Source organism: Maniola hyperantus, chromosome 21 (genome assembly GCF_902806685.2).
Source record: "Maniola hyperantus chromosome 21, iAphHyp1.2, whole genome shotgun sequence".
Lineage (NCBI taxonomy): Eukaryota > Metazoa > Arthropoda > Insecta > Lepidoptera > Nymphalidae > Maniola > Maniola hyperantus.
The window spans coordinates 5210586-5238171 of NC_048556.1; the positions used below are offsets into that span (position 1 = coordinate 5210586).

Genomic DNA, 27586 nt, shown 5'->3' on the forward strand with positions numbered 1-27586 from the left:
ATGAACTACTCAATCAAACCACGCTCTTTTATCATTTACATATTTAAATCTTCGTTTGTATGTGTTTTTTTAAAGAGCATACTTTTAATAGATTTTAAGCTTGTGTAAAGACGTAGATAACTTAATAGTACCTTTCAGAAGACTCACTCAGCATTCTGCAAATAGCGACTTTTGACGATAAAATAAAGTGACATTCAACTCGCGTAAAGTTTAACGAACGCCTCTCTTTTTATCGCGTATAATCATCTCTTATCTCTATCCCTCACTCTCTTCGATCGAAGGGGAGCGGGTGTCATCGATGGCTCGCGCAGCTGTAGGTTTATATTATCTCGAGTCACATTTTTTTTTGGTTTCGTGGTTTCGCTAGGGAAAATGCACTTACGCATCCTGCCACAAAAGCGGGTAAGGGGGCATCCATAAATTACGTGAGGTGTTTTTTTGAATTTTCTGTCCCTCCCTCGCCCCATGGTGAGATGTCGTGAGATGTTATTAGACCCCCTCCCCCATCCCCCAATCTCACGTGAGATTTTTCAAAATGTAGGTTTCTTACGTAAACACGTTGGATTGTTATTATAAAAAGAAAAAAAAATTGCTTCATGCTTTCATTTACGACTAGTTAAGACTAGTAATCAATATTGCTGAGAGTTATAAGTGTAATAAAAATTTAACAATAGAATACTTAAGTCGTATTAAGATTAAATCTTAAGCATGTACAATCTGGATTAAAAGGACCAAAATAGTATAATTTTTTTTGTTTTAATCAGAAAAAAAAATTGCGTGATATTTGTCGAGACCCCCCCTCTCTCCAACGTAAGATTAGATGAGATTTGACTCGACCCCTCCCCCACTTAAACATCTCACGTAATTTATGGACGCCCCCTAAGTGGGACTTACTGGCACCCTGGTAAAGGCGAAAAGACAAGTTACCTGGAATATACAGCGTCGACGTGCGAGCTGGCAGCTTTGGGGTTAGCGACCAGGTCCAATACATGCGTTAGTAGCGTGCTCATGTTGCGTTCGAGCCACACTCCACCCATATTCTGTACGAACATTACGTACGCCTACAAATAAAAATGCCGTGAGATGTTACGGGACATGGTTCTGTAACCTTGCTGCGTGGTGGTGCTGCTATGGGTGCATAGTGTTGCACCCAATGCAACTGTAATGTTATGCAAATAGAAAGAAAGAAGAAAGAAAATGCAATTATTTGTTGTTGGTGTCACAGATAAAACAAAGTACAAATGTAAATTTTCATCTGTGACACCACACCAAATGGGTGTACAGCTCAGCATAATGTCCTGCATCATATGCGTTAACACACATAAGATGCAGGACGCTGATTTTCAGCTGTGACCCGGTTGACGCCACAGTTACAAACGTAAATTATAAATATAACACAAAACATACAACAAAACACAATTACAAACACAAACACATTAAAATTAATAATCCATACTAATATTATAAATGCGAAAGTGTGTCTGTCTGTCTGTCTGTCTGTCTGTCTGTCTGTCTGTCTGTCTGCTAGCTTTTCACGGTTTAACAGTTCAACCGATTTTGACGAAATTTGGTACAGAGGTAGCTTGCAACCCGGGGAAGGACATAGGCTACTTTTTATCCCGGAAAATTTAAGTTCCCACAGGATTTTTAAAAACCTTAATCCACGCGTACGAATTCGGCATCAGCTAGTCTTTAAATAAATCTAAGAATACAAAAATAGGTAATTGCCCATCGATTCAGCGACAACCTTCTATCTATTCTTTATAACTTTTATATGTATTCTCTTTATTTATTTTTTTATTCATTATAGGCAAACGCTTGACCACAAATACACCTGATGGAAAGTGATGATGTGGCCTAAGATGGGACGCGTTTACCTAGAAGATGCCTATTCACTCTTTGTTTTAAAGATTCTGTAGTTAATCAAGGTATGTTAATAGAACGGAAGGGAAAAAATCGATACTTACGTTTGTAACACAGACGCGAACTTCTCTATTGACTCCAGAACCAGATTTTATGATCTCCCCTTTCAGAAATGACGTTCCTCCTCGTAAAAAGGCACCCATCAACAGATTCAAAGCTTCTTCCAGGGATATTACGTTTTTCGGAGGATCTTTTTTATTTGCCACTGACAAAATAAAAAAAACAATATTTTAACTTTATGTGTCAACTAGCTGACCCGCCCCGGCTTCGCTCGGGTGGAATTTAGAAAATCGAGCTGTGGTTCGAGGTTGAATTTCCAAAAATTCTGGAACACGTATTTCTTCATTTGTGACCGAAAACCCAAATACCAATTTTCATGCAAATAACTTGAAAAATGACGGACTTTCATCCCCTATTTAACCCACTTAGGGGTGGAATTTCAAAAATCCTTTCTTAGTGGATACCTACTCTTTACAAAGAACACACCCTCAAAATTTCATGTCTCTAGGACCAGTGGTTTAGGCTGTGCGTTGATATATAAGTCAGTCAGTCAGTCAGTCAGGACTTTGAATTTTTTATATAGATTTTCATGACCAAAGTACGATTTTAGTCCTTATGTTAAAGGTGAAGCGTTATAATGGCGGGTGAGAAGTCATTTTGTACGAACTATACATACTAATATTATAAATGCGAAAGTGTGTCCGTCTGTCTGCTAGCTTTTAACGGCCCAACAGTTTAACCTATTTTGATGAAATTTGATACAGAGTTAGCTTGCATCCCGGGGAAGGACATAGGCTACTTTTTATCCCAGAAAATCAAAGAGTTCCCACAGGATTTTTAAAAAACCTAAATCCACGCCGACGAAGTCGCGGGCATCATCTAGTACTAAATAAAATGAACCGATAAACATAAATAATTACCTGGTTGCATGCCTATTTTTGTTTTTGTATTGATGTTATTCACTTCGCCAGCTTGTGTGGCTGCTATAAGCGCGCCTAAAAGTTCTGCTACTGCACACCTGCAAAAGAAAAAGTTTCATAAAATAGTAATTCCTCCGATTTTATCCAAAATTGCCTTGATGACATAGGAAAATAAATTAAGATTTTTTCTTAACTTAGTCTGACTGACTGATATATCAACGCACAGCTCAAACTACTGGACGGATCGGGCTGAAAGGCATGCAGATAGCTATTATGACGTAGGCATCCGCTAAGAAAGGATTTTTGAAAATTCAACCCCTAAGGGGGTGAAATAGGGGTTTGAAATGAGTGTAGTCCACGCGGGCGAAGTCGCGAGCATAAGCTAGTATTTTATAAACAAATAGAATATTTTACGCAACACATACGCAGCATACGATTTATTAGACTTCTGCGTATGTTGCGTATATGTGCTACGTTCATATGCAGGAAACAATGGGGATGATGAACATGTTAAAATTAAATTATTTCTTAGGAATCATTAAATAGAGTGTCTTCCAAAATTCGTAAAATCCACGTCCGACGTTAGTTAAAGTTTACTAGCCATTTCAAATTATCGGTTTTAATTGTAAAAACACAGGCCAAGTGCGAGTCCGGCTCGCGCAACGAGGGTTCCGTACACAGTCGTATTTTTTCAGCATATTGCACGAAAATTCAAAAACTATATGATACATAAAAATAAATAAAAATCTGTTTTAGAATACACAAGTGAAGCTGTTTCATATGATACCCAACTTGATATAGTATCTTGCTTCGAAAATTGAAAATACTAATTATTAGTTCATGTCCACAATTAAATTTTTTTTGTGTGATGTAACCACAAATTCACGGTTTCAGATTTTTCCGCGAATGTCTGCTATAAGACCTACCTACCTGCCAAATTTCATGTTCCTAGGTCAACGGGAAGTACCCTGTAGGTTTCTTGACAGACAGACAAACAACAAAGTGACCCTATAAGGGTTCCGTTTTTCCTTTTGAGGTACGGAACCCTAAAAGTACATCAAACTACGTTAAATGTTTATGACGTCAAAGCTGTCTTTTTATACAAGCTCCCTTACTAAACTAGCGTTTTGACGTTTGATAAAAAGTCGCTGATTTGACTAGTAGTCATCATTCCTATTCTACTTTTAAGGCTCACCTCAAAGCATAGTCACTGGGATGAGCGGCTCTCAAGCACGCGGCCGCTATAGCGTCCACATCGGCGGGAGATAGTCTTAGCAGCGGCAACATGTGACGTATTGTGTTGGCCGCGGCCGCGCGCACGGACGTCGCCCTCTCATTGAGAAGGGCCGCGCGAGCCGCTCGCGATACCTCTCGAAGGGCCGCGCCAGCCGCTGTACCCATTCCGACGCATATCTATTTCCATTTAAATTTGTTTTATATAAGTCCCGCAAATTGCTATTGCGCTGGAACCATGTCTAATCAATGTCTCAATCATGTGGATTGAGGTTTTTATGATTCCGTGGGTGGTCTTTTATCTTACGGGACAAAAATAGCCCATGTCTGTGCTCTGTACCCAGGACCCGGAATGCAAATAAATAAATAGCAATGCAAACTATCTGAACGAAATTTCTTCAAAATTGGTTAAATAGATAGGCCATGAAAAGCTAACCGACAGACAGTATAGATATGAATAAGACATTTTATATACTTCAAAGTTCATACAAATACCTTGTCAAGAGTAGTCATAATCTCCAGCCGTGTCTGCGACTCGGCATTCTTCATCGACCTCACGAGAGTGGTCACAGTTTCCTCGTAAGACCTCCCCATCATTCTGCCGAGCTTTTCGTACATGCTCCCCAAGCAGCATATTGCAGCCCTGAAATATTATAATGACGTAAAATCTACAGTATTACCCCAGAGTACAGATATGATGTCACAGAGATGTTCAGCTGTCAGAGCAATCGTGCGGTAAATGTAGAACTAAGAAGCGACCCGAACTGGCCTTACATAATTAGGGCCCTACCGTGAAGGGTCGTCGTCGTTTACTAAGTGGACGCAGCAAAGCATCAGCAGAAATCGCCGGATTCAAGTGGCGCAAGACTGTGGTGTATATAAGTCGTTACTATAGACATAATATTATGTGCAGCAGTGGACGTCTATTGATGATGATGATGTCATTCTTAAAATTTTGGGGGTTATTTGGATGTGGTTTACATAAGTAAGTTAAAAAAATCATCATGATCAACCCATGGCCCAGTCACTACAGAGCATAGGTCCCTTCTCAGAGTGAGAAGGGTTTTAGCCTTAGTCTACCACGCTGGCCATGTGCGGATTGGTAGACTTCACACACCCTTGAAACATTTTGGAGAACTCTCAGACATGCAGGTTTTCTCAGGATGTTTTCCTTTACCATTAAAGCAAGTGATACGAAAAGTAAGAGGTGTGTGCCTGGGATTGAATCCTCAAACACGATTAGAAGGTGGACATCCTAACCACTAGGCAGTAGACTTACAGTTAAAACAATACACACATTTAATAGTCGTTTTCTATTGCCTTTCCTTTTTGTTTTGAGTGATTGGAGAAGCATAGGCGTGAGATAGAATGAGTTAAAAGTACAAACAACTTACAATCTAGTTGGCAAATATGAAGGCGAATCATCCTTCACTTTGATTATGTCATTGCATTTGTTAACTGTATCAAAGAGTAGAAATGTGTCGCCCACAGAGAACAATGTGGCCAAACACCTTGCAAGTATCCTCCGAGCTGGGGCGCCAAGATTCTCGCGTAGGAGATTGACCAACTGAGCTACTAACTTCTGTTGGCAGCTTTTGAGATCCGACTGTGAATTATAATAAATAATGGTTATTTATTTCAAGTTTTCTTTTATCATACGTTTGTTTTTCTATGTAGATATGTGATTTTTGTGCATGATTCCAACTGTTAAAAACAGTTTGAAGTAAAATTGTGATTAGGTACCTATACTTATACTAGCACAGTGGTTATACCTAAACTATGTCATGTATGAATGTGTCTAAGTATGGTAAATATGTGGTATGAATGAATGGATGAAATATTCTTTATTGTACACTGTTATAAAAAAGATATGCCTTTCTTTTTTAAAGAGTGACACAAAACAGAAATACAATTAGCAGCATTATTGTTTTGATTTGAAGCAATCTGTACCAGGCAATCAGGTGGTATGACTCATAATAATTGCATTATTTTTCATTCATATGCATAACATACTCAGACTGAAGCCTTATATAATATGTGTCCTTAAAAGAGCATTCTAAGAAGTTATTGAGCATTAATAATAAGTAATTTGTAATGGTCACGATTGTGGGTCAACAGTTAGTATAGTATCCTATAGGTTTTTATTCTTTTGACCGGTCTTGACAGACACATCTGACAGACAGACAATGAAGTGATCATAGAAGAGTTCCTTTTTTTCTCAGGAGATATAGAACCCTAATACTAGCTATACACACTTGCCTTCACTCAGCGAGCGTGTAGAGCTAGTATAAAAATTAAAAAACTTGCCAAATTATCAAAAACCATTAGAATTAATTTCTGCTAATGTGGCAGCCCTAGAGCAGGTTTATTTTTCAGGTCAGGCTTTTAAGAGGATCAATAATATTTATTGCAGTTCTCTTGAAAACCATGGTTTTAATTGTTTAAATACCTTATGTGCTGCAACCAGAACCTTATCTAAGAACCGCAGCCACTCAAATATAAAGTGAGGCTTCTTATCATCTGGCAGTTGTTGCAGGGCTGTCTCATTTAGTGTTAAAGAATGTGACACTTCCATGTTTCTGTAAGCAAGTTGAGAAGAAATTATAGTTTATGAGTACTCATTACATGTAGTGTGACACGTACCGGGAGGTACAGCGTTGGAAGATCTCCCACTAAGTGGACAGACAACATCAGACGAGTTTCAGAGAGCCGCTGGCTTCAGGCGGTGCAAGACCGTGGCGTGTAGAAAGTCCTACAAGAGACCTATATCCAGCAGTGGTGAGTGGATGTCTATCGGTTGATAATGATGATGATGATACATGTAGTGTGGGATGACCACCAGAAATAGAATGATATTTATTTGAATAAACTTTGACAATTGCTTTTGAATCATTGAATCTACCACTGGTTAGGAATGGCCTGGGAAGAAACTTGGCGATTGCTCTTTCAAATATTCAATTTACAATATTATTTTTAATTGAATAATTATAAAACCTAAGAACTGAAATCTTATTCTTTTAGTTGAGTTGTGTGTAGAAGAAGAAAACTCCTACCATTATGTAATTAATGGAAAGGGGTCACAACTATCAGTAATAAGAAATACGACACAGAGAGAGAAGTGTAGGTACTTTCTTATATAAAAAAGGAAAATTTGACTGACTGATTTATCAACACTCAGCTCAAACCAATGCACAAATCGAGCTGAAATTTGGCATGCAGATAGCTGTTAAAATGTAAACTTCTGCTAATAAAGGATTTTTAAAAATTCAACCTCTAAGGTGGTAAAACAAGGGTTTGAAATTTGTGTAGTCCACGCGGACGAAGTCGCGAGCATAAGCTAGTTTTCAAATAAAACGAAAGTTAAATGAAATTGATGTTCAAGTAATAAAACCCTTCCGGTGATTTCAGTTCGCTTCGCCGGCCTTCGCTGAAACTTTAACTGGGCTAAACCGCACTGTAGCTATTATAATACTACTTTTATTCACTGTAAACAATGGCGTCATGAATGATTCACGAATGGTCGATTTAACGTATTTTAAAAAGCAGGTTAGGAAGATATGACTGTAATTGTTAAATAAGGCTAAAATTTAGCATATAAACTTTATATTTAATTTAGTTTAGTCGCTAAAAACTATCTACATTTATGCTTAATGTAAAGAGAAAATCCTTGGTAATATTTGTCGAATAAACTTACCGAAAAAATGATTTACAACGTTAGGTATCCTTTGTACAAATCACATATTATCATCAACAGTCAACACACAACACAATAAATATCACGGAATTACAGAATTATATATCAATATTTTTACCCAAGAAATTCCTATTATTCCCCAGCACCGACCAGAAATAATAGCCATTTCGTAAGTTTTTTTGCAACTCTATGCTGTCAAGTGTCAAGTGTCAATGTCAAATGTCTTTACAACAAAGAGTATATTATAATCACTTCGTTTTACAATACAAAACTGTGATACAAAACAACGCGGTCAAAACATTTTTTGTCCACTTCCTTTTTACAGTGCGACAAGGCTTCTTCTCCAAGTGCTTTCTTGGCGCGTGGTGAAAATTGGAACTCAAGTTTCCGACAAGTGTAGCCTTTGTTCTCCAACAGCGCCCGCCTGTCAATGTCATTCAAGTACCAAGACACGGATTACTCGTCTGTGCTGTGACCACTCTGTGACCAAGACAACCTTCCTTGTCGCATGGGTTGGTTTTACTGATGGGCGATTGTTACTAGTTCCAACAATCGAATGGTTTGATACTACTAATAATAACAATCGAATGAAGAAACAATCGACCGCGAGTTCGCAAATTCGAATTAAACCGCTAGTTTCATTAATTTACTTTGTCATACTAAATTGGGCTGTATTCTCGTTCAATAAAGTCGACTTTTATCTGATTCGCAAATTCGACTAAAACCGCTAGTTTCATTCATAAAATTAGTCATACAAAGGCTATTTTTTCTCAGAACATGGAGTTCAGTTTTAAATTAGATGAGATTATTATACGAATACAAAATAGTAAGTCCCTAAGTTCGATGGTTGAATGATACAATTTGCCACACAAAATTGGGTATTTTTTCTTAGCACATAAAGTTTACTTTTAGATGAGGTTATGTATATTCGAATTTCTAAACTAGTTGTAATCAAATTTGAATCGGAGGGAATGAAACTGCGCAATACATTCTTATCTTGATTCTTATATATTTTTCTCTTTTCTTCAAATTCGAATGGTTTGGATTTCATTAATTTACTTTGCCATACTAAATTGGGCTGTTTTCTAGTACAATAAAGTCGACTTTTAATTGATAGTCGTTCATTTATTTAATTTGTCATACAAAATTGGGCCATTTTTCTCAGATTATAGAGTTCACTTTTAGATTAAATGAGGTTATACAAATACAAAATAGTAATTATTGTAGTTTGATGGTTAAATAATAAATTTTGCCACACAAAATTGGGTATTTTTTCTTAGAAGATAGAGTTTACTTTTAAATGAGGTTATGTATATTCGAATTTGTAAACTAGTAGTAATCAAATTCGAATCGGAGGGACTGAGACGGCGCAATACATTCTTGTATATTTTTCTTTTTTCTTCAAATTCGAATGGTTTGGTAGGTTATTCGAATAATTTTAATGACTTCTACAATCGACTTATTCGAATAATGTCATTCACAATCGCCCATCAGTAGTTGGTTTAACGTTTTATTGCAACTACACTACAATCATGTTTATTGTTATTGATTTATTGAATAAAAATTGAAGCGAACTCAAAACTAAAGCGAAGTATAAATTCATACAGTCTTGTATAACAAAAAGAAGTTCCGATGAACAGTAATATGAGCGCACAACAAAGCCCGGCTAACATGCAGGCCGTTGTGGATAGAGAAAAGATTTACACATGGATTCTGGAGCTGTGCAACCCGGAAACACGAGAGAATGCTCTTTTGGAGCTAAGTAAGAAACGTGAAGTTGTACCAGACTTGGCGCCAATGTTATGGCACAGCTTCGGAACAATTGCAGCGCTGTTGCAAGAGATAACTAATATCTACGTGGCGATGATACCTCCCACACTTACAGCGCACCAGAGCAACAGGGTATGCAACGCTTTAGCATTAATGCAGTGTGTAGCATCCCACCCTGAAACTAGATCAGCGTTCCTCCAAGCCCACGTGCCTTTGTTCCTCTACCCTTTTCTACACACTGTGTCGAAAACCCGCCCTTTCGAATACCTCCGTCTAACCAGCCTTGGAGTGATCGGTGCGCTAGTCAAAACCGATGAGCAAGAGGTTATCACTTTCCTCCTTACAACAGAGATAATACCACTATGTTTACGTATCATGGAAAATGGCTCTGAGCTATCAAAGACAGTAGCAACTTTTATATTGCAGAAGATATTGTTAGATGACAGTGGCTTGAGTTATATTTGTCAGACATATGACAGATTTTCACATGTGGCTATGATATTGGGAAAGATGGTGCTTTCCCTTGCCAAAGACCCTTCGGCAAGATTATTGAAACATGTTGTACGTTGCTACCTCCGCCTTTCTGACAATCCCAGGGCAAGAGAGGCATTGCGACAGTGTCTTCCGGACCAGTTGAGGGATGCTACTTTTACGACATGCCTTCAAGAGGACAACTCCACTAAGCACTGGCTCGCTCAGTTAATCAAGAACTTAGAGGCCCAACCTACGTCTGCCAGCCCCGCTCAGCCAAATATGTAAGGATCAAGATTATATTGCTTATCCAACTATAGAGATTTCAAACTGTAGTATTATTCTTCACTCAATAATGCAATATTAATAAAAATATTATAATTTTTCAGTTAGTAAATACTAAATGTGTAAACCCAAAATGTCTTTCACATTTGCTTATGGTTTAAGTGTGAAAACAATTAATAATATTTTTTTTTAAAAAGAATATTAGCCAAGTTTATTATGTTGACGAATATTCCTATTTCCCCTCCAAGTAAGCGTGAAGCTTGTGCTAGGAGTAGGTACAACAATAGTGCAACTGGTGGGGTTTGAACCGGCGACCTTTCAGATTTCAGTCCACTCCTTTAACCGTTGAGCTATCGAGGCTCTAAAAATTGAAGGTAGGATTTATCACTATTTAAAAAAATGTGGACAGTTTTTATTAAAATGATGTGTAAAAAATACTGTCATATATTTTGTTAATAATGTGGAAAGATATTATTTATAATACTGATAATACAATATATGCAAGGTAATAATCACAATTCTAGTAGGTAATTGGCTGATACTTTTCTACTTACTATTGAGTGAGCTACTAACAATGATTGTGATTTGTGATTGTCTATTTTAAACTAGCTATTGTTAGTAGAATATCATAGGTCAGCCAGTTACGACAATTAGTTAATTATTGCAATTAATATTAATAGAGAGGAAGAACCAGCACATGCCAGACCTTCGTTATTTTATAAAAGCTGAAAGTTTATCTGCTTATTATCCCTAAAGACAGGGAGATTTGGATGTTGGTTTGAATCATGGTGGCTTTGGGACATAACTGGTAATAAAGGTGTAAAAACTCTGAAACTTTAAGGGTGTCTGGCAGGGGGTTGCCACGATACTAAGTGTCTGGCAATGCATGACATGATTTTATTTTAACCCTATTCTTATTGTATCCTTAATATTTACCATTTTATTGTACCTAAAATTGTATTTGCGATACCCTGACAGGGTCTCATGTATTTAGCTTTTAGCTTTAAGCACCCACCATCAATTAATGTAAATGTACATGAAAGCAAATAAATCTGAATCTGAATCTGAATCTGATTTCTAATACTATTAGACTTTATACTTTAATGTAAAAAAATATACCTTTATTATCTTTCACCATTATTCCTTTATCCAAAGCCACCATGATCCAAACAAAATCTAAACAAACGTCCCTCCCAGTGTTGGGAAAAATACGCAGAGAAACTTTCAGCTTTTATAAAATAACGAAGGTATGGCATATGCTGGCTCTTAGTGCATAATCACAACTTTCATGAGTATGATGATATTTAAAAGAACTTATTGTAATATTGATATTCTGTAGTGGTGGGATGGTAAACTATAAAACATTTAGAACTTTATCTTTTCTTAAGTTCCAGACGTCATCGATGTGTGAAATATATTATGAATTATTATCTTAGTAGGTGTATTTCACAACTTATTATCTCTTCATGTAGGTATTCATCTTCAGTACCTAGTTAACTAATGATGTATAGTCTGTTCACTAAACAGTGTTGGTACAACTGCAGGCACACTTATTACTTTGTTATTTTGTCTGTTATTTTTAAGTAAATGTTTTCTATTCTTGAAAATTAAATAGCATACTTACTATCTTTTTTCTTATGGTTATAGTAATAATATCAACACAAGTTAGGTAGGAAAGAGATTTTTTAAAAATATGGGTATATATATATTTGCGCGGCAAATTCAAAAAATATCAGTATGGCAGCCCCAAAATTAATACGACAGACCTGTGGCCCTACCGCGGTTGTTTGACAGCTACAATGTCACGATCGCAATCATCTCTGATTGGTTAATGCTCGCTCACTATTGGCCACAATGCATTGTTGCAACAAGAATCGCATAAATTCAGCCAATCAGAACAATTGAGATTGTAATAATGATTGATGCAGGTTTTAGACAATCGCCCTACTGGAATAGCCTGATTTGACAATTTAGAACTCCTTATTTTTATTTCTATTCTATCAAATTAGGTTATTCCAGGTCTGTCTTACTTATTTTAGGGACTCTAGATGCCAAATTCTCCTGCGGGTGTACGCCTAGGTGCAGCACAAAGGCGACCGTATTAAAGTGAACAGGCTTTACTAACAGTCTTAAGAATTTGTAATATTTTAGAGCAATAATAAAAATACCTAATATAATTACATACAGTGTATTTTTTCTTTAAGAGTTGTGATAGCCAAGTGGTTAAGAGTAAGACGTCGACCTGCTTTACAGGAGGTTGGGTGTTCAATTCTCTTACTTTTCGGAACTGTGTGCATTTTATTTAGTGAGAAAAATAATGTTCTAAAAGGTACGTGAAGTCTTCTATCTGCACTGGGCCAGTATGGCAGACTATGACCTAAACTTGGTCTGTGGTAACTAGCTATGGTCGCCTCTCACAATGAGAGGAGACCCATGCTCAGTAGTGGGCTGGCGATGCATGATGATGATGCTGGTACAGTAATGAATTATGGAATGTGATCAAATGCTATCTTTAAGGCAAATTTTTAACAGTTTCTCGTTAGCTTTTCTTGGTCAATTCAAAGTCATTCTGAACCAGTGATAAATCATTTAAAAGTTTATTTGAACATAAAGATTTTCTTTTCTATTAGATAATAAATAAATTTAATAAAATTTAAACTGTCTAAAATATATTATGTTCTTGCATTTTTTTAACTTATTAAAAATCTGGGCCTCTGGTAGGGTAATTTGATAAAGCCCAGCGTTTAGCAGTAACATATCTAAAGTTGGAACCTTTGTTATCAGCACGATGATTACAAGAATCTCTTTGAATATTTGAATATCTGTCAAAGCTAGTCTCTGTCCTTGTACTTCCAGGTACAAGTCCTTTATGCAACTTTGATTTGGTTTTATTATCATCCAAGAACTGAGTACCACATGTTGCTGTTTGTATGCAATGTGTGCAAGCTTTATCTAAACCAGAGTAATACTTGAATATTGTCTGGACAGATTTTGCGCTACAGTTAATTTTTGATCTTTTGTGGCCACATTTACAAGAACTATGATGATCTCGCTTATGGACAATTGTTATACAATTATTGTCACATCTCAAAGGTCCAGTAACACGAGTATTAACTGCAGTCTCTGCTAAACTCTTCAACATTGATGTTTTAGACTTGATAATAGTTATGCCATCTGTATGTAATGTTTTAGTTTTCCTGCTTGTATTTTTATCCATATGTACGAATTTCGTAGGCTTAACATTTTGTTTTAAGGTGGATGAATTATTGCTATTATTTGTTGATTTAACTCTCCCAGAATTTGCAGTCGACCGTTTTAGAATTACGGGTTCCACGATATCATGGCAGAGTTTTTGGGCTACTTTTGGCATTAGTAAGTATTGGCTGGGAAGGCTGGATACAAACGCTAATACTTAAAATTTACTTTCTACATTTCTTTCTTCATTTTTGGCTAACTATACCTATAGGTAATAAAAAAGTCGGTTTTTGCTGATAAAAAGTCTGATAAAATTTTGAATTTGCCACAAAAATTTGACATTTACAGTAATCATCTTACTACACCATAGACAGTAGATTTTTAAAAATAACTGGTTTTACCGCTCTGGGTTCTAGCTTTTTTGAGCCTTATAGACGGTAGTATACATGGGCCGACCTCAGAATAAACACCTGTATTATCTGTAGGGTCACGTGGTGTAATCGCAATTATTCAGAGACATAGCACGTGTCTGCATTATTATTCATCCAAGCAATAGAACGTAGGTACCTAGTGGTTCTGTGGTTCTTTTTTTAACTGGTTTTACGGCTCTGGGTTCTAGTCTTTTTGTTTCGACAATCATATATGATTCCGATCAAAGAGTATGTAACCATTAGACATATCTGTGTAGTGGTTACATACTCTTTGATCGGAATCACATATGATTGTCCAAACAAAAAGACTAGAACCCAGAGCCGTAAAACCAGTTAAAAAAAGAAAAGAAGATAAAAAATAGAGAAAAAGTATCATAATATTGGTCTGTGATCAGAAAGGCCTTAAAGGACTGTTATCCAGGGCCGTAAAATAAATTAAAAAAAAAATCTAATCAGCAATGAAACGTCAATGAAAATATTTTTTCATTGGCTTTTGGAAACAAATTGAAAAATATTATAAAACGTGACTAAAAATGTGGGTGTTCGGTTACGGGTCACTTGTATGGAAAGCTGATTTTAAATACGAGTACAAACTTGTAGGTTATATAAAAGGTTACCTTAGACGGTTTTATCAGCACAGTATTGATCACAGAGGAGTTCCTGAAAAGGTAAGATGACTAGTAAACTAAAAAGAGCACTAAAATACCTAGCTAGTAATCATAGCCAAAAATCGGAAACTCTTACCTAAGAGGACCCAGGTACAGTTCATTATCGTTTTGCATATTTTCGTTTCATTTTTCTCTACGTCGTATTCCTCATCACTGAGTATCATTAGGTTATCCCTTAACAAAATAATGGTTAGACCACACATCCCAATATTATAAATATGACTAAAATTCCTATATCACCTCCAACTATAGGCTATTATAATAATTATAGTTTGTGCCAAGATCCAGGAGTATTACAATATGATTTGAACCTATAACCTTTTGGACTTCAGTCTGCCCCATGACAGTGAGCTATTGAGGCTTTAAGTATTAAGTTTTATTTTTCAGGAGGAATCACTTTCTGTACAGTAGTAGATGCTAGATTTACTTAAGAATACAAAAGCACCTGTAAAAGTTTATTTAAGTAAAAAAATCTTTTTATTTTGTTTATTTATGGCCCTGGATACAAGCCCTTTATTGATTGAAGCCAGAACAAAACCAAATGACTGATAAAACGGTTATTGTTCTGATCTACTTACAATTAAATATATACTACATTAATTCTTTACAGCCTGGCAGAGTGGTTACCCTTATACCTAGCAATGATCCAGACAGCTCGGTTTGGGGTGTAGCATACAAAATAAACAAAGAAGACATAGAACAAGTGACAACACACTTGGATTATAGAGAGAAAAATGGATACTCTAAGAAAACTGTTACATTCCATCCAAAAGACGCAAGTTGGCGGCCATTTGAGCTAACATTGTATGTTGCTATGAAGGATAATGAGTCTTTTGCAGGTATAAATACAGATTTTTTATTCCATTACCAGTGAGCACTTTACTGCGATTTCACAGGTGATAAGTGATGATGAATGGATGGACAATGAAATGGATAAATTCAATCCTCATTCAAAAAGTATGTACAAATTCAGAGAAATAATGAATATTAAATTTCCAGGTCCAGCCTCAATAGAAGACTTAGCAAAGCAAGTGATAAATTGCAGCGGCCCGAGTGGCAGCAACAAGGAGTATGTCTACAACCTAGCGGAGGCAATGAAGCAGCTGGTTCCAGGAGTTGAGGATGAACATCTGTTCTCTCTCGAAGCTGCTGTTAGGAAACTTGACCCTGATTTGAGAAAGAATAGTTGATAAAACCTGTTATAAAATACTAGCTAACATTCTGCATGTTTGCAATGTGGCTCACCCAGATAAGCATTATGAGGAAAAAGTTGGGAGGAGTCTACTAAAAATCGTTGAATATACATGAGGGTTATTTGGATACCCCTTAATATATTAAGGTATTTTTTACTTTTGGACATCATTTCCCCCGCCAACCTGTGTAAGGAGGACTTATCAAAATACGTAATGGGCAAAACAACTCCAAAATTAAACAGGAAAATGATTTGATGTTATCAAATGAAACCACAAAGTTTTAGTAACATTTATTAATAAAAAATAATTTCGCTCAAATAGGTAACCACTATCAAACACTATTATACAATTATAAAATTAGCCGTTTTAAAAATATTTACATTAATTCATGCCTTTTAATTATTATTATTATTGTTTATTATTAAATAAAAACCACCTTATGATCATCCTTGTATTGATCTTCCAAACTAAAACAAAAACAACAAATTATAATTAGGTAGGTAACTAAGTAGATGTAAAAATTACATCCATACTAATATTATAAATGCGAGTGTGTCTGTCTGTCTGTCTGTCTGTCTGCTAGGTTTTCACGGCTTAACCGTTCAACCGATTTGACGAAATTTTGGTACAGAGGTAGCTTGCAACCCGGGGAAGGACAAAGGCTACTTTTTATCCCCGAAAATTTAACAGTTCCCACAGGATTTTTAAAAACCTAAATCCACGCGTACAAAGTCGCGGGCATCAGCTAGTTAAATATAAAATAATTAAGTAGGTATAATATTATGAATAATTTAATCGTGTGCAAAACAACGTGATTCATAAAGGAAACCACGGATAACTGTTATTATTACATAGGTAGTTAAATAAATATTATTATGTAAAATAATTATTATGTTCACAACAATAGGTTTTCCTTCAACATAACAAAATGTTGGTAATGCAGTAGGTTTCGTATAGGCGTAAAGGCACTGCCTACCTTGTTATTTAAAATACCTACTGTTCATTTTACTTTAAAAGACCGCTTACCTGCCTACGGATTCGCTTACTCAGTGTCTAACACTAACAGCCACTGAGCTCATTTGACATTTACTTTTAATCCATTGAAGGTTTTCTACGAAAAAATATTTTATTATCAGTCAATAAAGCAGCAATATAGAACCAACCAATGTCAAATGAGCTCAGTGACTATCATTCAGTGTTAGGCACTGAGTTAGCGAATCACCTGGACCTGTACCTGTGCAGAAGGCGATTTAGCGATCTATTTGCTGGTACGAAGTTCTTCACTTCGTGCGATGGCGTAAACGTCTATTCGGCCGAGCATTGGTTCGTTCAATCTTTCGACTTGCGGGCTGTATTTAAGATCTGTATACAGCTATGAGCCGTATATACCTATCTTCGCTCTGGGCTGGTTTCCGCACTTAAACGTCTGTTCGTCATTATATATACCTATGCGCAGATATATCCCCAGTAGGTACCGTCGCCCAGCGGATTTTTTAGCTGAGACGAACCGAAATCTAGCATTGTTAGACAACCCTAAATATATCGTGTGCGTAATCCCAGCAAAATAATGTTGAATTTCAGGATTTGAGTTGGATAGATTTTTAGTGCGTAACGTCGTGTAATTGTGCGTGAAAGTTTTAAATTTGTGCGTCCAACCAATAAGTAGATATTCGAAAAAAACGCGTTTTGCCAGGAATACGTCATCCCAGCTACACATTTTTTTCCCAATGGACGTACGAGAAAAAAAATAGGTCCATGAATTAGTGCGTTTTAAGAGGTAAATGTGCGTGCTAAAATTAAATTTGTGCGTCATAACACTTCGAAGATATTCAGTTTTTTGCTGGGATGACGTTTAACCATTTCTTATATCTCTTAAACGGTTAAACGTATAGACGTGATTTTTTTTACACATATTACTATGAATTTGTGCGTAATATTTGTAAAAACAGAATTTAAAAAAAAATTACCGTTCAGTTTTTATAATTAAAAAATAAAATAACGTTATTAGGTCCTACTACTTTAAATATGACCTCTAAAGATAAACTTATACCGTTGATTTGTCCCTTATAACGGCTCACAGTATCTTATCAAGTTTCATTGGAGTATTTTAAGTATTTATTGATTTATGAAGAAAATTACTACGACAGGACTACGATATTTTTCGACATTTAATTGGTCGAGTATTTTATGAGTTGGCTTATTAAAATTTCTACCAATAATTAGTGCGTCAGCTCATTTATCCATCTGCAAAAATATAGCCCAATACACAGATAAATTATAGAAATATAATCAAAAAACCTATAAGATGCGCAATACAATGATAAACCGACAAAGTTTGAATAGCCACAAAAAAGCGACCGTGTCATATATCGTGCTAACCTTCCAAAATTGATAGTATTGTGCCATTTCTTTTCTGGTACATGTGCGCACAAAATTATTAAGCTTTTTATTAATCATACTATAATATTATAAATGCGTGCATTATTATAAAGTATGTTTGTTTGTTGGTTTGTCCTTCCATCACACCGCAACAGAGTTACAGATTGACGTGATTTTTGCATAAGTGACCCGTTACATTTATTCCGAAATATTAGAGTTCCCACGGGATTTTAACAAACAAAAGCAAACAGTCCTATTGTCTGGTCACAAGCCATAATTAAACAATATAGTTTTCTGGAAACTGTTAAACTAAGCCACCCGTTCGTCTTCAAAACACGGCAATAAAACTGAATTTTAAAACTAATAGGTACCTACCAAAGGTTCCGACCACAGCCATCTTTACTTACAAGCCATGCTATTAAGTTTGGCAACGTCGCAATTAGGATCCGCCGTGAATCTGTGGCATAAACCGATAGAGCTACAAGTGTACTAGTGGACAGCTTTCTATAGGCTGTATCTAGTTATATTTACAAACACTATGCACCTACTTACATTACAAATACATAAAATCATTAGTTTTTGAAATTACGTATTGACCACATACAGCCCATTTACTTAATGTAAGGCAGTACCTAGTAGGTATGTCTTTCGTAAGAATGTAGGAACTTAAAACTTGTTTGAAACTTTGAAGATCTACCTACTATTTCACTTAAATAAAACATAAATGAGGGTTAATAGATATTTTATTTCCTATTATAATTAGACTTAACAGTTATTTTATTTCCTGTCCTTTGTGATTGTCCTTTTCTTGGGCTTGCTGATGTAGTTCTTGACGACGCTCGCTGTTTATACAGCTGTTCCCTTTTAGAGGGATCCATCCTAGATGTTTTTTCGCACGTAACTTAGGTAACGCAAATTCTTAGGTAGGTTAGGGAAAATATGGGGCACTGCACCAGCTACTAGTTGATTCAACGTGATTTATCTCCATTTCTAGATTTTTTTACTATTTTGTTACTGTTGATTATTTTTATTGTTATGTTAATATGACAAATTATGTTAATACAATAATTTTAGATTACCTACTTAATTTACAATCGGTATTCAGTCAGAATATTGATCAACTAAAACTTAGAAAATAAAAAATATATTGAACTGTTCTGTTGTTTTAATTTTCACTAACTATTATGTACGTACCTGTACTTAAGTGCGAAAAAAGTAATGGTACAATACTATCAATTTTGGAAGGTTAGCACGATATATGACACGGTCGCTTTTTTGTGGCTATTCAAACTTTGTCGGTTTATCATTGTATTGCGCATCTTATAGGTTTTTGATTATATCTCTATAATTTATCTGTGTATTGGGCTATATTTTTGCAGATGGATAAATGAGCTGACGCACTAATTATTGGTAAAAATTTTAATTAGCCAACTCATAAAAAACTCGACCAATTAAATGTCTAAAAATATCGTGTCCTGTCGTAGTAATTTTCTTCATAATTCAATAAATACTTAAAATACTCCAATGAAACTTGATAAGATACTGTGGGCCGTTATAAGGGACAAATCAACGGTATAAGTTTATCTTTAGAGGTCATATAGTACTAGGACCTAATAACGTTATTTTATTTTTTAATTATAAAAACTGAACGGTAATTTTTTTTAAATTCTGTTTTTACAAACATTACGCACAAATTCATAGCAACATGTGTAAAAAAATCACATCTATACGTTTAACCGTTTAAGAGATATAAGAAATGGTTAAACGTCATCCCAGCAAAAAACTGAATATCTTCGAAGTGTTATAACGCACAAATTTAATTTTAGCACGCACATTTACCTCTTAAAACGCACTAATTCATGGACCTATTTTTTTTCTCGTACGTCCATTGGGAAAAAAATGTGTAGCTGGGATGACGTATTCCTGGCAGAACGCGTTTTTTTCGAATATCTACTTATTGGTTGGACGCACAAATTTAAAACTTTCACGCACAATTACACGACGTTACGCACTAAAAATCTATCCAACTCAAATCCAGAAATTCGACATTATTTTGCTGGGATTACGCACACAAATATATCGTGCACATCGTAAAATAAATAACACGTAATTTTCTAGTTCGTGCTAACTGCTAAGCAGATCATGGGTACCTAGTTAATAATTTAATAATTAATAAACAAAATGAATACTATAATAAACTGTTATCTAGGTGCATACAAATAAATGAATAGGTATTCCGTATTAGGAATATATGTGGTGCCGACTCCACGTAGCGTGGGATAAGGTAAGGAAGAAGTATTCCGTATTAGGAAGGTAGGTACTTGCGTAGGTATTTTAAAGTAAAAATAATTAGATAGGTAGGTACGGTAGGTAGTTTTTTAAATCTTATTATAAGTACTCGTATATACCTATTAAAAATTGTCCTGACTAACTGATCTATCAAAGGACAGCCTAAAACACTGGGGGCTAGAAACTTGAAATTTTGACAGAAAGGTAGGCAGGCACCTTTCATGACGTAGGTCTAAGGTAAGGTACTCACTAAGAAGCGATTTTAGGAATAGGGGTTGAAAGTCTTTTTTCAACGTATAGGTGAAATTTGGTATTTTCGGTCAAAAACGACCAATTTTCATCGATGTAACTTCAAAAATGAAGGACTTTCATACAAACTTTAGGAATTTCGAAAATCCTTTCTTAGTGGTTACCTATTCTTTACAAAGAACACACCCTTAAAATTTCATGTCTCTAGGACCAGCGGTTTAGGCTGTGCGTTGATATACATATTATAAGTCGTCAATCAGTCAGTCAGGACTTTTTAATTTTATATATATCTACCTCTATATATATATATATAAGTACCTCTAGGTTAGGTAGTAGCCTGAATACCTACATAATAACTCTATTGAAGTTTGTTAGTAGTTTTAAAAAATCGAGTTTTGTAGTTGTTTTATGTAACAGATACCTAACTGTATTTTGTCCCTCAATTTCGTGATTAAATTACAATTTCGATAGGGAGTGTCACATGCCACTTACGATTTATCAGTTAATGATAACCCACTGCATTACGATAAAACTTTATAGGAAATGGCGTCTTCTGGCTCTTTTTAAGCCCACATGATATTACTAACTGGAATGAAATTATCGTATTAATTTGTATGGGAAGGTTCAGACGGTCAATAATTAATATCGTTTTACATTATCGTGGAGTCTAGCATGAAAGTTGTGATTACTTTAGTAAATTGCTGAATATAAAGTAGGTATACTACTTACAATTACATATTTTCTATTAACAACTGTGCATTTTGGAAAGATGATTTTAGACAAAATCAGACATTAGTTGATTGCGATCATCATATTGCAGCTTTAGTATTATCAAACTAAAGAGCTAGACGTGCCACCTGCGTGACGCGATCTCTATCATACTATATTACTGCTAATTGTACTAAATCACATGTCTAAAAGTTCATCATCATAAACCCATCGCCGGGTCACCACTGAGAACGGGTCTCCCGTCAGAATGAGAAGGGTTTGGCCGTAGTCCATCACGCTGGCCAAGTGTGGACATTTCACACACTTTTGAGAACATTATGGAGAACTCTCAGGTATGCAGGTTTCCTCACGATGTCTCCCTTCACCGTTAAAGCAAGTGATTCTTGCTGGTTCTTCTCAGTAGGAACAGCATTCCGAACCAGTGGTAAATTAAACAAGTTGACGATTCAAAAGCACTTGTAAAAGTTTACTTGATTAAAAATACTTTCTATTCTATTCTATTTAAAAAAAGTTAGACGTGTGTACCCGGGATCGAACTTCCGACCCCGTGAATAGGAGATCGATATCTTAACCACTAGGTTATCACCAATTACACTCCACTATAGGCTATCATGTCTAAAAGTTATGCCATCTTTTTGTGAAAAGGACGTTATTTTAAACGTAAAATGTGTGCATTTCAAAAACCTTTATTGACTGTCTGAACATTGCTTATCACTTTTTATATAGACTTCTATTTTTATGTAGGTAATATTTTTCTCGGACGATAAGAAATGCTGACGTCATGCCATGTATTAAAAGCCGGATCTTACTTAGAAACAACATTTCCACAATTATTTAACAAATCAACAATCAACAGATTTTAAACTTGGTATTTAGAAACTTTGTACAGCTAATTTTTATGTTCACTAAGTTAGCTCCGGCTTTGTGTTTAACACCAACCTTGAAATAATCTTTGGCAGGGCTGTGATGTTCCAACTTCCAATATTGTTGCTATTTGGATGTTTTCTCCGTTTTGACTCCTTTATTACGCCCTAAAAGTTTGTCCAAGAAACTTCGCTTTCTCTTCACTTTTTTCCCATCGGTTTTATGGTTTTGCTCTCGTTCACTCTCCTCTGCCATTTTTTCTAACAACGCTGGAATGGTTATATCGACAAATTTATTATCGGATGGAATTTTCTTTGCAGATTCTCTGCTTAGTTGTCTTTTGAACGTCGACAGTTCTGGAACCAAGTCGTTCTCCTCTAACTCAGACAGGGAAACTTTGGAGTCATTGGCTTTCTTAACATTTTCTTTTTTGTCGGGTTCATATTCATTTTCGCTAACTTCGGGACCGTTATGTAGTATTTCGATGTTGGGTTTAATATCCTCCACTCTATTTTGCTCTACATTCTCATTCGGGCTTTGTGTGTTTACTTTGTTTGATTGTTCTTTTTTCTCAAAAACTTCATCGGTATCTGCGTTAGACGCTTCGGAATATTTCTTATCAGTGCTATCGATGCTATCGGCTGCACTCGAAGTGGATTTTGGAACTGAGCCGACCACTTTCGGTCTCGTTGGTGGCAGAGTCCAGTTCACAGGCTTACGCGTCGGTGAATAACGTTTCACTAGTTCTTCATACAGCTTTTGGTGATCAAATTTCGGGGATCCAGGCGATTCATTGGGCAAACTCTGATGCTTCGGTTTATCTGGAGACGGTGTGTTATTTTCTTTGTTAGCACCTTCATCAGTCGGCGATCCTAAGTCAACAACTACACGCCGAGTCGGCGTCGGTGTCGAGTACGGCTCGGCGAATGGAAATTTGTATATATTTATATTTTCAATTTTATACTTTATTGCGGACACTGTATTGGTAGTCGGAAGGGAGGCGCGCACGCCGCTGCGTGTGAGCGTTCCCTCTCCCGGTTCGTGCAAGTTGGATTTTAGGAAGTCCCGCCGCAGCTTGGACAGCCGCCTGTTTCTCTCGGCCATGCTGTATCTGTAGTCGACATCGTCGCTCTGGTTCAGCTCGGACGTGAAGTTGTCGGAGTACTTGCGCGGTCGGAAGTCGTAGTGCCGGTCCTCGCTCCTCGTCTCGCGCATGCTGGAGTAGCCGGGAGTGTTGCGCTTGAAGTTGCACGTGGTCACCCCGTGGTTGGTGATGATGATGGGTTCGACCTGCCGGTAGCTGGGCGTGACGGCGGTCGGCGAGGGCAGGGGCACGAACGCGCTGTCGTGCTTGTCGAAAACCTCGCGCCGCTGACTGAACTGGTCGCCTCCGATCATCTCTCGCAACTTCACGCTCGTCGTAGGCGATTTGGCCGCCATTTCCGTTCGATAACAAACCACAACACTTTTGTTATTGATACTATTTTCCTGCAAACACTGTGTTTCTATTTTTATACGGCACACATTATGACTTCACCGGTAACATCGCGCCTATAAAAGAGTACACGTCTACACGTTAAATTGGACAATAAAGGTGGTCCGGTCGTCCGTATAAGGCGGGCCGTTCGCGATATAATGATGAGTGATCAATAGAGTGGTCCCGATAAGATAGGAGTGCCATGTAGCGCTTTACTTATTTCTTTATCTTTTAGCAGTCGAAACAGTTGTGTAAATAGACGCGAACGAACACAATCATGTTCGTAATTAATAGAGCCGCGAGTGAAAGCAACCGGCGTCGGCGGCGGCCGATTGCCGACGCTCATTTGCTCATTATGTAATGAATATTCAAACTCGCAGCCCGAATGTGATGTCGATGCGTTAGAGAATCTACTCATTCTTACAAACTTAGCTGGCGCTAAACGCTGCTGTTTATTTGCAACGCACTTCAATAAACCTTGTTGATATTTACTCAAGTCCAAGGATAGTTGTACCGTACCTATTTATTCAGTTATTAACTTATTAAGCAATAAATTATAGCTAGAGAACCGTAGAGATAAGCTAAAAGACCAATCATAGAGCATGCTGCTCTTATCGTTAATGTAATTTCCACGCGTAAAATGGGAAACTGCTCAACAGATAGGTACCAGACTTAGGCGGAATTAAATTATTTTCGTCTTTCGTGTTTCTGTTACTTACTTGTGAAATAAATCTAGATAGTTAATTGACAAGTCATTGTGGCTAATAAGATTCATTCTCGGAATTAAACGCCGCGCTGGTTTCTAACTGGTTTATCATACCTAATTACCTATACTTAATGTATCAGCAAGTTATAATTGCCTTTTTTTACGAAGTGGCATAACACAATGAATGAATAACTAGTATTTACCTATTTACGTAGCCACGTATTATTGTCTATAAGAATTTAATATGTGCTGGGTAATAAGTTTATTTAACAAACTGTCCTGATGTTTAGTAAGTATCACTAACGTCTCATTACTAATCGTTACCTACTCAAGGGTTGAAATCGTACCTAGGGTAGGTTTCTAGGGAGTTGAACCCGGGACCTCCCACTTATAAGACCACAGCGCCAGAGAGATCGTCAGGGAGTCAGTAAAATGAATACAGGTGTAAAAACTCGAATTTATTTAATGCCATGCCGGTAAAATGAGAGGAAATGACTCTTTGGAAATCACTTAAAGTGTGTTATATGGATAGGTAGTCAGCGACAAGTCGAGATGGCAATCGGGGTATGAGGCGGGGGGACGCCCCGCACTCCCGCACGCCATTCGCGCTCGCCCACACCGGGTTAGCGCGGAGGCTGTGCGGGTGTGCGGGGGTTTCCCTCAACGATTGCCATCTCGACCTGTCGCGTACTATAGGTATCTCATGTCATGTGTGGTCAGTCGTGTAAATTGACTAGCTTGTTGCACAATCGTACAAGCTCGCTTTCAAACGAGACAGGCGGCATTATTTCACTCGGCCATAGCACTCGGCTTTACGACTTGCAGCTCTGATTCCGAATTAAATGTCACGGAATGTAGAAAATGCCAAATATATCGCACGCGGTTTTCGAGGTCGACAGGACGTGACGTAGGTGCAATAGGTAGGTCCTATAGCATTTTATGAATAGGTATAGTAGATTAACCATAGCATCACTTTAAAATTGTTGTACGTAGGTACTGTAAATGACATCTCGCCACATAGGTATGTATTGTTTCAAAACCTTAATATTAAAAATGCTAAAGAAATCGTATCAAGATTTGCGACCAAGTTATACTTAGTATAGACCTGTCCGCGATGATAGGTAGAAATGGCAATCGGGGAGTTCCAGGTGCGGGCGAGCGCGGGTGACGTGTGGGTGTGCTGGGCGTTCCCCAGTTTCATACCCCGATTGCCATCTCAACCTGTCGCGGACTTATAGGTAGGGATATCAGATCAGAAGTGGGATTCATCAATTATTCGATAGTAAATGATAATTACCAGAAACGTTCAAGTAGGTAGGTACGAATTGAAGAGAGCCTTGGAATTGGATACCTGGGTGGGTATATTTTAATAAAATGCTTATCTTAAATCGATGACCAGAATGCAATAGATGAAGTTTATCTCCATTTCATTCTTAAGATTTTTCACGTCACGACGTTCGGTTGATGATTTTTATGGCGGCCATTTTGAATTTTTTATTATAGCGGCAATACAAATACACAGTAAAAATTTCAAATCTCTACCTATTACGGTTCATGAGGTAGGTATACAGCCCGCTGACGGACAGGCGGACAGCGGAGGCTTAGTACCTACCTACCTAATAGGATCGCGTTGGCACCCTTCGGGTGCGGAACCCTGAAATACACGAGTTTTTTACAGCGCGTAGGTACCTATATAACGCGTAAAAAACGCCTGTCAAAAGTAAGATTTTAGTCCATATTTTATAACGGTGAACCGAACTTGTGAAATTACATTGACCCATAGAGTTAAAATGGCGAATTAGGAGTCATTTTGTACGGACTATATACTTATCTATTGCATAATCGAAGAGACAGTGCACAATACAAGTACAGTACGCGACAGAAAATAATGCTTTTAGTATGACATTTCGGCTTTTTAGAGCGTTGTCTCTATCACTCATACCTATATGACGTTTTGTCGGTCTCAACGCTCTATAATCCGCTATCTCCTTCTAAAGGTCGATGTACATTATTTTCTGCCGCGTAAGTAGGTACTGTATGTAGCGATTCCATGGAATTGTTCACGTGCACTTTATTTATAGATAGGTAAACAGTGACAATAATATTTTTTTTCGTTATTTCTCCCGTGATCCGACGCTTTTATTTAAATATAGCTTCTATGAGTAAGTAGGTAAGTATTCTCTATTTGTAGCAATTCTCGGTCGGTCATTGACTTGCTTATTTTCTTCCCTAGACGGTCTGTTTTAGGGTTGCTCCATTATTGGTGAAATACTTGCTTGTATGAGCTCCTACATTGTATAAATAAGTACATCGTCATTTTATCACACGATTTTTTAAATAGGTATAAACATACCTTCATGGTTTGTTTGGAATGGTAAATAGGTACCTAGGTACTCTAGATAGACCATGAAGGAGTCTTCAAGGTCTATTTGGAATGGTAAGTAGACATTAAATTAAGCTCATAAAAACGTCACTCGTGTCGATTCAACATACAGCTTACCTATTGTTTACATGGACAGTGGTATAGTATATATATGGTATATGGTTGAATTTATTAAAAAAGTCTTGGAAAATTGTTGATAGAAGATAGAATTTTAATACTTAATGTGATTGACAACCCTACGCAATCTTCGAACAGCTTCAAAAAGATCAAATATTGGGTTTACATTTGTACCTACAGTGATATCATTCCATGTGCATAGCTATAGGTTCGAGTTTAAGCTAAACTGCCTAATGTGGATTGTCGATATTATGGAATCAGTTTTAAGTAGGCGGATGACTATTGATTTCAACAACGAAGGACAAAGTAGTTTTCCAGTAGGTACCTACAAATTACAATAAGTCAAAAATGCTATAAAATTACGTAAAGCTAAAAAGAAGCATCGAAATAATCGTCATCATGATCACCAATAGATGTCCGCTGCTGTAAATAGCTGGTCTCTTGTAGGGACTTCCACACACCACGGTCTTGCGCCGCCTGAATCCAGCGCCTCCCTGCGACTTGTTTAACTTTAATGTGTCTGTCCACCTAGTGGGGACCCTCCCCCACTAGGGGAGGGGTCTTCCAACGCTGCGCTTTCCGGTGCGAGGTCTTTCTAACTATGTGCCCT

The 27586-nt window shown here is 36.9% G+C and overlaps 4 protein-coding genes across 6 annotated transcripts in view; 2 read left to right on the plus strand and 2 right to left on the minus strand.

Moving 5' to 3' along the window:
* LOC117992375 (HEAT repeat-containing protein 5B) overlaps positions 1 to 7944 on the minus strand; it is a 47463-nt gene extending 39519 nt beyond the window's left edge. For 2 of the 3 annotated variants that reach the window (XM_069505865.1, XM_069505864.1), the window contains exons 1-8: positions 7771 to 7944; positions 6526 to 6655; positions 5471 to 5682; positions 4572 to 4719; positions 4039 to 4256; positions 2844 to 2941; positions 1968 to 2128; positions 928 to 1061 (exon numbers count right to left, since the gene is read on the minus strand). In XM_069505865.1, the coding sequence (XP_069361966.1) occupies positions 928 to 1061; positions 1968 to 2128; positions 2844 to 2941; positions 4039 to 4256; positions 4572 to 4719; positions 5471 to 5682; positions 6526 to 6651 (1097 nt within the window). In that variant the 5' untranslated portion in view covers positions 6652 to 6655; positions 7771 to 7944. The remainder of the gene's footprint in view (positions 1 to 927; positions 1062 to 1967; positions 2129 to 2843; positions 2942 to 4038; positions 4257 to 4571; positions 4720 to 5470; positions 5683 to 6525; positions 6656 to 7770) is intronic. The other variant, XM_069505866.1, reaches the window with a different exon arrangement.
* A 1301-nt stretch (positions 7945 to 9245) lies between these two features.
* Rcd-1 (Required for cell differentiation 1) lies at positions 9246 to 11920 on the plus strand. Its single transcript, XM_034980077.2, has one exon. It carries the CDS (start codon positions 9403 to 9405, stop codon positions 10297 to 10299), a length of 897 nt encoding a protein of 298 aa, XP_034835968.1. The 5' UTR covers positions 9246 to 9402; the 3' UTR covers positions 10300 to 11920.
* A 2419-nt stretch (positions 11921 to 14339) lies between these two features.
* Positions 14340 to 16229, plus strand: LOC117992394 (putative glutathione-specific gamma-glutamylcyclotransferase 2). Its single transcript, XM_034980082.2, has 3 exons — positions 14340 to 14590; positions 15201 to 15429; positions 15590 to 16229. Exons 1-3 carry the CDS (start codon positions 14456 to 14458, stop codon positions 15778 to 15780), a joined length of 555 nt encoding a protein of 184 aa, XP_034835973.1. The 5' UTR covers positions 14340 to 14455; the 3' UTR covers positions 15781 to 16229.
* LOC117992384 (uncharacterized) lies at positions 16061 to 23733 on the minus strand. The gene is made up of 2 exons (XM_034980065.2): positions 22369 to 23733; positions 16061 to 16250 (listed from the first exon to the last, which is right to left on the minus strand). The coding sequence occupies exon 1, from the start codon at positions 23731 to 23733 to the stop codon at positions 22420 to 22422; it is 1314 nt and encodes a 437-aa protein (XP_034835956.1). The 3' UTR covers positions 16061 to 16250; positions 22369 to 22419.
* Positions 23734 to 27586: the final 3853 nt, after the last annotated feature.

Bases quoted from the DNA above. Each gene is read 5' to 3' on its own strand.
- Rcd-1 (XM_034980077.2), top strand. From the start codon at position 9,403: ATGAACAGTAATATGAGCGCACAACAAAGCCCGGCTAACATGCAGGCC.
- LOC117992384 (XM_034980065.2), bottom strand. From the start codon at position 23,733: ATGGCGGCCAAATCGCCTACGACGAGCGTGAAGTTGCGAGAGATGATC.
- LOC117992394 (XM_034980082.2), top strand. From the start codon at position 14,456: ATGTGGGTGTTCGGTTACGGGTCACTTGTATGGAAAGCTGATTTTAAA. The intron at 14,591-15,200 runs GTAAGATGACTA...AATTCTTTACAG, and splicing joins ACAGAGGAGTTCCTGAAAAG to CCTGGCAGAGTGGTTACCCT. The intron at 15,430-15,589 runs GTATAAATACAG...TTAAATTTCCAG, and splicing joins GGATAATGAGTCTTTTGCAG to GTCCAGCCTCAATAGAAGAC.